This window comes from Chionomys nivalis, chromosome 8 (genome assembly GCF_950005125.1).
Source record: "Chionomys nivalis chromosome 8, mChiNiv1.1, whole genome shotgun sequence".
Taxonomy (NCBI): domain Eukaryota; kingdom Metazoa; phylum Chordata; class Mammalia; order Rodentia; family Cricetidae; genus Chionomys; species Chionomys nivalis.
The window spans coordinates 39,088,980-39,101,226 of NC_080093.1; the positions used below are offsets into that span (position 1 = coordinate 39,088,980).

The following is a 12,247-nucleotide window of genomic DNA, read 5'->3' on the forward strand; positions in this document are numbered from 1 at the left end:
GGTGGGGTATGCAGGAGCCGGAGGGGCCAAGGATACTAGGAGAACACACCCACAGAATCAACTAAGCAGGGTTTGTAGGAGCTGACAGAGACTGAAGCAACAATCACAGACCCTGTATGGGTCTGAGCTAAGCCTTCTGCGTATGTATTATGGTTATGTAACTGGGTGTTACCCCTAACAGTGAGAGTGGGGGGACCTCTGACTCCCCTCCCTCCGATCTTGTGATCCTTTTCCTCCTACTGAGTTGCCTTATCCAACCTTGATAAGAGTGAGGGTTTGTGCCTAGTTTTATTGTAATTCATTATGCTGGGCTCAGTTGATAGTCCCTTTTTAAGAGAAATGGAGAAAGTGTGGATCTGGGGGAGAGGAAAGGCGTGGGGAGCACTGGGAAGAGTGGAAGGAGGGGAAACTGCAGTCAGGTTGTAATGCATGAGAGAAAAAGAAAAGAAAAAATTACAGAGGCCAGGGCCCTATTCAGACATTGCAATAGAATGCCAAGCATGTTTTTTTCTAATTCCCCCAGGTGACCTTAATAGAAATTGAAACCCGCTTTCTATAGAATGCAATTAAATACCTAACTGTCAAGTAGGATAATATAATCTTAGATTCTAAAAGGATGGAGTATTCAGGTCATATTAAGTGATATATGCCAAGGTCAAAATTTAATGAACAATAGACAGAATACACATAAACTGAGTTCATTATATATGCAAAAAATCTGAAAGATTGCAAAGAAAGTTCTCATATTAAAAAAAAAAATTCCCAATACAAGCCCTTGAGCACACAAGACTGCTGAAGAAATAATATGCTTAGCTGAGAACACTTCAGCCCTGCTAAAATAAAAACTAAAACAGTCCATTATACCCTCAAGTCCAACATGAATGCTATAATCAAATATCGTTGGAACTGGACGCTACACAGGAGCCCTGTGAATCAGCTGTATCTTCCTTAGCCCACCCAGGCCAATAATAGCTAATAGACTCTTAGTAGATAAGCATCTTCTCAGAGGAGCCTGCGCATGGGCCGTGCACTCATTCAGTAAAGGTTACCCAGTGAGGGACGGTGCAGAATGCACTGATTATTTAATGAGAACCAGAAGAATAAAAAGCTAAACTTTTACATTTCACTGTGTCAGGAATTTCAGTTTATTGAGTCCTAAATGTTTTCTATGACCTGGCAACCTTAGTTTGACTAAACTTAGACCTTAGTTTGACTAAAAAGTAAAAACAAAAATGTCAATCCAGCATGGATATTATAGTCTCAGCACTAAGAAGGCAGAGGCTCAAGGACCCAGAGCTCGAGCCCTCCACGAGCTACACAACAGTGAGATGTCATCACAATGAAGAAATGAATTCTTTAAGAATTAAAAGTGTGGTTTGAGCCATGGTTCTCAAAGTGACTGTGACCCTGTGGCATCAACCTCTCCTGCAATGCGTTAGAAATCAATGTCAAATGCTGGTCATTTGGTCCTACCGCAAAACAATTAGATCAGAAACTCTGGAGGCAAAACACAGTGATCTAGTTCAACAAGTTCTCCTGGTGACCATGATGGCAACTCACACGTAAGCATTGTTAATCTCCATATTGATCACAACAACCACTGCTGTCCCCTGGATTAACCAGTCACCAGCCCTCTTTCCGTTCTACCTTTAACAGAACACCTAAGAGCCTTAGTGCCAAAACCCACAAGATGTCCTTGAAATTCAAAAGATAGGTGGCCGACTCTATATCACTTGGCTCCAAATTAACTCAGACCATCTGATGATGCCTTATATTTAAGCACTGTGGCTTTGAGTCCTCATCTATCTCTTCTCTGATTTGCCTGTGAAGAGACTGCCTAGGCTCAAGGCCACCATTCCACAGGGAAGACAACAAAGGAAGCTGCTTCTGCTACAGCACCTTTTTATGTCAAGCTAAACTTACATTTAGACCAGTAAGAAAACACAAGAGTCAAATTTGCAGCCGAAGTCTGGAAATTGTGCTGTCCCTTACAATGCCCACTCTCACACTTACTAACCCGTCTCTAGAATTAAATTTATTTCACCCTCATTCTTTCTCCGTATTCATTACCTATTTAAAGTGGCTTAGAAAATCTTGTTTAAGTATAAGAATCTCGATTTAAGTCTAAAAATATTATTTCATATCTCTATGCAATAACTGTTGGAAAACTTCTCTGGGATCTAAAAGACACACATATATTTAAAACTCCTCCAAGAAACTACAACAGACCTCTGCTCACAACACCCTGCTCATTTCCACTGTCTTATTTTGGTTTTGAAAAAAAAATTAAAAAGTACTAGGATCAGTGGTTAACAACACTGGGTAACTCTTCCAGAGGACTCAGGGTTCAATTTCCAGCACCTACAATGGCAGCTCGCAAATATCTATGACTCCAGTTCCAGGCGATCCAATGCCCTCCCCTGGTCTCTGTGGAACCAGGCACTCACATGAGGCATAAACATACATATGGGCAAAACACCCTTAAATGTAATAGAAAACCAATTTTTAAGTTATGAAAAAAGAACCATTGAACATTATATAATCTATGCAGATAACAAAATATTACATGATACTCATTAGTACATATAATCATATATCTTTATGCAACAATTAAAAATAATGTTACAAACTTGAACAACTTGAAGTGCAATCTTCAAAATTATAACACATAAGTTAACTCACTGTTTGTCTTCAGGTTTTATAACAGACGGGTCTGTCAAGTTCTCTCCAACACCTCAAAAGAAGAAACAAAATTCGTTAAGCAAATGAGGTTTGATTTTCTAAGAAACACAGAAAAATAATAACCAAATTCCATTTCCTTATTTTGAAGGTTACATTGAAACCAGATATGGGGACTCACGCCTGCAAACCCAACACTAGGGAGGCTAAGGTGGGAGGATTGCCACCAGTTCAAGGCTAGTCTGAGCTATATAGTAAATTCTAGGCCAGCCTGATCTACAGTGTGAGACCCTGTGTCATTCACTCCGTAGTAGGTAAGATTTAAAAAATCATGATAATTAAATGTGCTATGAAAATTATTTAGGAAATGTAGGAAAATATACAGCATCTCCTACAACAGACTCCTCTGAATTAATGAACATCTGGCTACAAATTAGTGCTTCAATGGTGTCATAAGACTTGTTGATAGTGGCATCTCTCAGTAGACCTGTGTATCGGCATTTCATTTACCAGTTCTATATATTAAGACAGCTAACTTTATTTTCTCTAATTCTCATGAAAAAAAAAATACTATCCTCATATCCTCAATTTACATCTCACCCTCATTTACATCAATGAGTACATTGATGTTCAAAGAGATTGAAGAACTTGCCAAAGATGGTGTATCCCTTAAGTGGCCATAACAGGATTAAAGCTGGGGCAATGCTTGTGTTCCTCCCACTAGTTCATGGTCTTCTTAGATGGCCTCCATCAGTGCTCAGCAAGGGCAAGGCCCTGGGAGGTTTTGCAAATACAGCTTCTAGGCATCAAAGAGACCCATCAAATGCTCTGTCTATATATACAGCGCTTATAAACAGCAGAATAAAACGGCACCAAATTCTTGATCTGAGAGCTGGCTCCACCTGTGTGTTCAGTTGAGAAAATTCTTTGAGGTGGGTGCTTACGCTCTGTTCGCTTTTTGGAATGTATCTTCAATAAAATTTAGTTTTGAAAAGAAAAGAGCAGAGCCTACAAAGATAATAGAGGCGCAACCTAAGGCTGAACTTAATCAGAACTGGGTTTGATACCCAGAGCAAATCTCTGTGATGACATTCAGGCAGTGAGGAGGCTAGCGTTTAACAGTGATGACAGCTCAGGGAAGCCAGTTAGACAGTGATGAGCCACCTAGACATCCCCAACAACTTCTGAGATCATTCCCTAACTGGGCCTCTTTTTCTCTGCTTGAAAAACACTGACTTTGTAAGGTGAGGAATCAAAAGTTATGTAAACTTTAGAATATTGTTATCTGCTACTACTTGTTTGGAAAAGTTCATGTTTTGTTGAAGTAAAAGGGGAAAAATCTCAAGGGACGCCACCCCTAGATAAAGAACTACAGAATACTAAGGACTGCAGAGAGAGAGAGAGAGAGAGAGAGAGAGAGAGAGAGAGAGAGAGAGAGAGAGCATTAGACTTCTCCAGGGACAAACCCTATGTCAGTTAACTAATACCAAGTGGTCGTCCCTGAAATCACATGCATACAAGCAAAACTAAAAGAACTCTGCAGATTATATTTACATGCTTATGCATTGTATTTATATGTATTATATAATATATATGTTTTATATATATACATATATATAATCAAAGGAAAAGTGACCATAAATTTGAGGGGGAATTGGGGAAGGTACATGGGAAGGATTGGAGGTAGGGTCACAGGAGAGGTTGGAGGAAGGAAAAGAAAAAGAAGAAATTATGCAATTATATTTTAATTAAAATTTAAAAACTTGTTTTAAAAATTAATTCTTGTTTTTTAAAAAAGACAAAGGCCATGTTTTCTAAGCAGTATCGCTTAGATTTCTGCTGTGACCTCTCTTGGAATAGTGACCTTTTCAGAGGAACCAGCAATCCTTACAAAGTTTTCTGTTAAGAAGCTGATTTCCTCAGGAAAATAACATTTTAGCATGTATAATTTAAATATGTAACAAAGGAAATCTATGATCCATCCTGAAAAGGTTTTAGCAAAACATTTTAACTACTGTATTACAATACATACGTGTGTTTGTTTAATAGTACATTCAATAACAGGATCTACCCCGTCTGTTTTCCACAAGCATACCTAACAAATGATAATTGTAAACTGTGTCTTGAAATCTGCCTGCATTGCAAGGTGCTGTGTTAATATCTGCAGCTCCTCTTACTGATAGTCACGGATGATGATGTCACTGTGGGTTTGTGGTCTGGCTAATAATGGAAGATGGTAAATTCCAGTTATGGGTTAGTGGCAATAAGGTGTAACTTAGTTTCTCATCAAAGTTTCCAAACTCTGAGAGCACCCTTTCCCAACTGCTAACCTGGCACATTTTCATGCTGATTTTGAACAGGGCAAAAAAAACTTGGGCTGAACCACAAACACAAGGCAAGTGTGAAAAGCAGACCTTGCTGAGCCCTCACATTTTCAAAGCCACGGGAAGGAGCTCTTTGTACTTCTCTCGTCACATAGACAAGAGGGCCAGCTGAGGGAGGCCCTGCTTCTCTACAGCCATGGAGGGAACAAACAGAATACCAGGCAGAAGAGTATCCCAGCGCTGCAGGTAGACAGGCTGACGGCTGCAGTCTTCACCATTTTAATTAAGCATGGGTTGAACTTTAAGCCTGGAGATTACAGCAATGACTAAAGTTTTAAACCCATGTCTAAGTAAAGTGCAAATTTAAGCCAGGACTACATATAGTAGCTGAAGAAGCACTATTAATTGGGGGGTTGGGGGGCGGAGATGTCTTTACAAAGTTAAAAATTTTTTTGTCTAAATCTTATTACAGAACCTCTATGGCTTATTAGACACACAGAAAGACAGAGGTTCCACTCCAAATTCTGCCATGTTCTAGCTGTAAGGCCTCGGTACCCTGTTTAATCTCCCTGAATCCCACTTTTGTGTTCTGCGAGTGTAGCATCCTGGTCTTATCAGAGAGGGCTAAGGGAGAATTCAATGAGCTGCGTCCAACCCATAAGAAGCTTCCAATGTCAGCTGTTACTCCATTTTCTGTGTTCTATCTAGAAGCTCCCATCCCAGCAGTAAAGCCATGTTTATCTCTCATTCCCCAAAAGTATGTTTCCTAGTACTAAAGAACACCTTAAAAGAGGGGGTTAAAGAGTATACACCAACCCATTTTTATATGTTAAAGCGCAACTCTATGTTTTATATGATAAAACTTAGCTTAAATACTTATTTTGAGGTGTTCTAATGGAAGAAGGGCTTTATGACCCATGAACAGGGAGAGAAGGCCCCAAAGGCCACCCATTCAATGCCCTCCACATCACTTTGCCAGGCTGAGTCACTAGGCTCTTCTAGCCACACAAGACCACCCAACCCAAGACAACTGGGCTCAGACTCCCCTGAAATTTACAAAATATAGAACAAGTAAGCTGGATGGATATCTAAACATCCTGATGATCTCTTTCCTAGTGTCATTATGAATAAATACCCATACCCAGAGAAAGCCCAGAAACATCCATGGAGCTTCATCTAACTAGGCATCACCAGTGACCTCCAATTCCAAAATCTATGCAAATAGGTCACCTCTGTGTAGTGAGTGACATCATTCATGGTGATGTGGGTACTAACTTTTTCTAGAAATTGCTTTATTGAACCAAAAATTAGGACTGTATTTCCAAAAGTCCACTGAAAAATAGAATAAAAAAAAAAACTAAACATTGCTCTAATTTGGAATACAGTTGTTTCTAATTTCCATTGCTGGGAATTAACTGTTGGACTTTAAGTGCAGTGACGATGATTCAGGCCTTCCCATGTAAGATTTTGAAGTGGAAAAAGACCAGAAAACTTCATTAGACTTATAAATAATGGGGAATTGGTCACGCCTCTCCTCAGAGCTCAGCTTCCTAGAATGCTATGGCTGTTTCCGGGTTTCATTCTTTTCGGAAGAATGAAATAAGAAAAAGGGAAACAGAAAAAGACCAACTGCCCAAATATTTCTTCACCCTTCTTCCTCTCAAAGCAGCAACGAGTAGGGTCTGAAATGGAGAGGGGGGGTCTCCCTGTGGTACCCGGGGGGTCAAACAGTTAAGGATAGCTTCCCCATACCTGAAGCTTAAATTCCCCTTCAAAGAGCCATTCAAGGGTTACTACTGACTGACAGCAGCAGGGGACATTTATCAAGGGCGTGATACATGTGGAGAACTTGCTTCAGTTGGCCTCTTTAGGAATTTAGTAACCAAATGACTTAAAGGCATGATACTCTTTTTCCCCTTTACAGCTAAGGGAGGTGGGACTCAAGGTGGTTGCCCCTCAAGACATACAAGTAATTCACAGTGGGGCCTGGCAGAATGCATCATCTTTCCAGACACTAGAAACACTAGTAAATAAAGGGCATTAGAAAAGTAAGCCAAAAAATCTTAAAAACACAATTTTCCTCTCCAACCTTGTTCAGTGTTAACTAGCAACCGCTTATAACTTCATAATTATTGGTATAGACTCATGTTTTTCCACGAATTCAGACCGACAATTGTCTAGCGCTCTGATAAGTTTCATGCATTTCATAACACCTGGCCTGTGGTTCTGTGATGTCCACTCAGGCCTTCTTTGAAGGTCAATGTTTTGACATAGTTGACTTGCAGGGACCTATTTCAGCAATTCACATAATTACTCAGGAAAAGAATAAAGTTAATTCCCTTTTCCCTCCAAGACTATAATCGCAACATTTGTTCTGTTTAATGTCACTTTGGATTACTAAGAATCATAAAAATCCCCAAACATAAACATCATTAAACAAAACCCCATTCAAGTGAAATACAAAACACACCGAAGAGTCATCATTAATTCCTTAAAGTTTTTCTTTGGTTGTTTGTTGTTATTGTTTCTGTTTTTGCTTTTTAAACAACTCCACCCAAAATTCAAAGCAAAAACACAAACAGTGGAGCACAGATGAAAACAATCAATGTCTCTCCAGTCAGAAGTACAAAACAGATGCCGTTGGCACCCCCACTCCCGGCCGATTTTCATCAAGTGCTTGCTGGTATAAAAAGCTGGATTCTTTTTCACATTAATTCGGTTTATATCCCTTCCTGAAAAATTGGTTTTGAGTTTTAGAAATATAACCCAGCCTTGAGAACACCGAGAATATCAAAAGAGAGATGTGCTTAGTAATATGTGCAATGCTTTAAGTGTAGATGGATCACTGAGCATGTGACACAGACTTCCAAGTGACTGCATAGTCCCGGACATTGCTCCTGAAGCCCTAGGAGTGTCAAGTTCAGCATTTCCCCAGCGTCAAACCTGGTTTTGCTAAGAACTAGAAAGGAAAATCAGAAAGGAAAAAAAAAAAAAGAGAGTTCATGTTGTTTAAATATACCCGAAGATGGTCATTTCCTCTCAGAATGACACTCTTAAAGAAATACTGGGGCTTAGGGAGGAGAAAAGGATACGTAGAAGACACCATCTGAAGTCCACATCCCACTTCCTCTTGAAAACCTGTGCAACCTGAGGCAAGTTATTTAAACCTTCTGGTCCTTAAATTCCCAGTGATATATACTTCAGTGTACTGCTCCTGGGGTTAAATGAGGTAACTTGTATGACATGTCTGGGCCAGATCCCTTATTTGAATCCAAAGCTCCAGTTCATGAGCCCAAGAACTGAACTTTGGCCAGAACTCATATTCTGTGCCCTCCTCCTGAGGAAAACCTCCTGGAGACACACTGAGTGCGCTGTGGGATTAGACATCTCTCTGGCAGGAGGTACTGACTGTGGGCAATACTCTGATCAAAGGCTTCATTAAACACGAGTGTACTCCCGCCCTGTCTTGGAGCCAAGGACTTCCCTGAACTGAACTGTCATATCAAGGAATACACCAAACATAACAAACTAAATTATAAATTGCCAAGGCAGTAAACTAGAAAAATAATGAAAATTATCCAGAATTGAAGCTTTCCCATTTATGTAGATATACAGTTGATATTTCCGATAAGCAGAAGACAAGGCAAAGTGATAACACTAAAACAAATGATGCAAAAATCATTCCCCATCTACTTAAATGTTTAAGATGGAAATAGTTAACTCTCTGCCTATATTTCCCCCTCTGGCTAAGCAGAATACAGCAGAGTGGGTACTCACGCTCGTTATCACACAATGTCTCTGAACTAAATGCCTGTATCTCTCTACCAAGCTGGGTACAACAGCTCCACATGCCCACCCTAGTTCTTGAAATGTCTAGGAACTCTGCCTCCTGCATCGTCAATTAGTTACCTTGTAAATCTAAAACCAGCAGCTCTCCCCGGGTATACTCATATGTCCAATGAGAGAAAGCCAACATCAGCTCCTCGAGGGTGTTGGTAGGGGCAATTTCGTCACCATTGTTGTTATTGTATTTCCGGAACTCTCCTGTCATGTACTTCTCAATGGTTAACCATTGGTTGGCTGAATGGCAGTAGATCAAGAAAACCTCCAGAAACCTGTGAGGGAAAAAGAAGCCAATGATCCCCTCCTACCAGAAAGGAAGCGTAGCCTTACCCTTCAGAACACTCAGCCACAAATGTCATTTGACCTTGGCCTTTCTATGGACAGAGGAAACACCACAGCTGGGAGGTTTGTTCCCAAGCTTGCTTGCCTCCCTTTTCTTTGAGAAAAGTTGCCAATTTTTTTCTGAGTACCGGATCCAACTTTTCATGCTGGGCTCTATAAAATTTCTTGTAAAATAGAGGAAAGGGTTTTATTCTAATTTCTCAGCACAAAATTATGATCTGCCTTGATAAGTGAATTTAAGCATATTAAGACACCCAAGGGAAAATAATGAGGGTTCATGATTGCAAGCTTCCTAATTGGTTTAGGATGCTAAGGAAATAGCTAAGCTTTAAATAGACATGTTTTGGGGCCATAATACCCCTAGATATCAGCGACTACAGCCAGCATCTGCCTGTCTCACCTATCTGAAATGTTTGTCGTCGATCTGTCTGAACTTCATTTCCACTCACGTAAGTTCAGGAACTGAAACCCAGGTATGTCTGGAATATTTAATTATCTTTATACCAGTCTGTATAACTATGAAAGGAAGAACCCTGAAAAGGGTCATGGAGAACCTTCCCTTGAGTCTGGTATTTCTCGTGTCTAATGGACTGAGAAGAGGTTAAATGGAATTCTTCTTATAATGAAGAACCACAGGGGCAGGTTTACCCACCTCGGTGTATAGGGAATAGTTTGTGGTTTGACTTGGTTGAAGGTATAGATGAGTTTTTGGGCAGCTCTTTGCTGTTGAATTTCCTAAATAAATAAATAAATAAATAAAAATTGGTTAAAGTATATACATATATACTAAATACGGGGAGGGGGGTGTTAGGGAAAAACTTTCTGATAGGCTATCTAAATCATAAGCAGTCAACCCAAAACACATATGTGTAAGAGCAACATTAAATGAACTCAGTAGTGTGTGTGTGTGAGAGAGAGAGAGAGATCAATATCAATTATCCATAGTAATTATAGGAAAAGGGGTAAAGAATTTGGGAGAGAATCAGGGGACAAAGGAGGTGTTGGAGAGGAAGAAAGAGGTGAAAATGTTGTAATGAAATTCTCAAAAAAAATATTGGTTTACTAACTTATTCTACTTATTAAAGATCAAACAGATCCCAACTGCCCAACGTTTAGCATTATTTAGCTTCTAGTACTCTATACCTCAAAAGCAAATGTCCTATAGAACAAAAATAATAAAACACCGTCACCACCTTTAAAACCTAACAACCTCCCTTTGGTTGAAGAAAACCCATCTTAGGTGAGGATGTAGCCAGAATTCTACACTTCTATTTTGTCCATCTGGGCTCTGGTTCTCTCATCTTTAGACCTACCCTCAGGCAAAGATGAAGCACAGTGCTCTCCTGAAAGATTTTATACCATGTCTGTACAACCTCCGGGAGAAAGGACTTCACAATGAAAACCTGCCCGGGCTTGAGAACTTCATCCTCAGACCACGTGCTGATGACTCGCATGGCTTTGCGGAGGCCCCCATCCATCTCCTCTTGGGACAGCACCTGGATCATGGCAGCTCTCCCATGTTGGGACCAAGAGGACATGCTCTTATCGAGAGTCAGAGGGGAACTCTCTTCAAGCCTGTAGATGGTCACCTCTTCTCCTGCTGCAATAAGAAGGGAAAGCCAGTTGAATAAAACAGCAGGTCTGGGGTGTGACTGGTGCCCTGAAGATCAACTCAGAAGCAGTTCAATTGTCCCTGTGTTCAGAGGATGCAGCTAGCAGGAGCCAGAAAAAGGTCAGGGTACAAATGCATTTGACTTGTCTTCTGATGACGGTGGGGAGGGAGAGGAGGAACAATGCATCAAATAGCATATAAAAATTAAGTTGTGCTTATTATAAACTACTTAGACAAAAACAATATTAGAACAGCATGGATATGTTGCCACTGTTGTACTTTTCTTTTCTTTTTTTTTGGGGGGGGGAGGTTCAAGGAAGGTTTCTCTGTAGCTTTGGAGCCTGTCCCTGAACTAGCTCTTGTAGGCTAGGCTGGCCTCGAACTCAGAGATCCGCAGGCATCTGCCTCCCAAGTGCTGGGATTAAAAGCATGTGCCACCACCTCCTAGCCACTGTTAGACTTTTTATTGGAGACATGGTTTGCTTAATAACTAAGACTAACCTAGCAATCATTACATACTCCAGACTAGCTCCAAATTTCTGATCCTCCTGCCTTAGCCTCCTGAGTGATGAGCTTATAGGCACATGCTATGACACCTGCTCAAGACAAATCTATCTCTAAAGACAGTTTAACCTAGAGTTAGTCATTTTTATAAGTAGCAACCACTTTTATTACTGCCCTTCATACAATATTAAATACACTGTGTACTCTTTGTGAGCTATATATGTATCTTTGCTTTATACATGAAGGACATGATGGATTTTGTTTTCTGGGGGTGGTTTTGTTTGTTGCACTTGCTCCATGAAGTGCAGTTTGACCTCACCAATAATGCATGGTTTTACCCAGTGGGAATCACTCAGTACTAAGGTCTGAGTCTCTATTACTTTCTTTTGCACTCATTAGCAAATTACTGAAACCCTCTCTTGGTAAAAGGGAAAGATAACATTTGTTTCAGTGGTCTGTAGTACAGATCACATATGTTATCAGGGTTGCATCAAACTAGGATCTCAGAAACAGACTCAACCCCACTTAAAAGGACTTTAGACACAACACACTGCTCAAGTGCAACACAGCACCCACTCTGAGCTTAGAGAGCAAGAAGGGGTCATTGGGGGACTCGGACTTCACCGATACAGAGTTACAGCTGCATGAGAGGAGTAACGAGCCACACAGAGTTCCTCTCAAAGTTGTAACGCATTGTTTTCTTACACTTTGCTTCAAATATCCATTTGTTGTTGTTGTTGTTGCTGCTGCTGCTGTTTGTTTGTTTGCTCTCTGTGAACCTTGTATTGCGTTACCAGAAGGGAAGCCATCTCTATCCCCTCATCCTTCTTCCTAATTCTTTATCAATAAGCATAACTGAAGAAAGTGTGGTATATTCTCAAATGTTTACTCTTGATGCCCAAGTGAATGCCACCGAGGAGCTCTCTGGAGTCCTAATTCCTGG

General features: G+C 40.4%; 1 protein-coding gene across 2 annotated transcripts in view; it reads right to left on the reverse strand.

The window, feature by feature from the left end:
• Positions 1 to 12,247, reverse strand: part of Trpm6 (transient receptor potential cation channel subfamily M member 6) — a 156,734-nt gene that overhangs the window by 10,690 nt on the left and 133,797 nt on the right. For both annotated transcript variants that reach the window (XM_057777855.1, XM_057777854.1), the window contains exons 34-37: positions 10,502 to 10,788; positions 9,841 to 9,923; positions 8,913 to 9,118; positions 2,683 to 2,734 (exon numbers count right to left, since the gene is read on the reverse strand). In XM_057777855.1, coding sequence (XP_057633838.1) covers positions 2,683 to 2,734; positions 8,913 to 9,118; positions 9,841 to 9,923; positions 10,502 to 10,788 — 628 coding nt within the window. The remainder of the gene's footprint in view (positions 1 to 2,682; positions 2,735 to 8,912; positions 9,119 to 9,840; positions 9,924 to 10,501; positions 10,789 to 12,247) is intronic.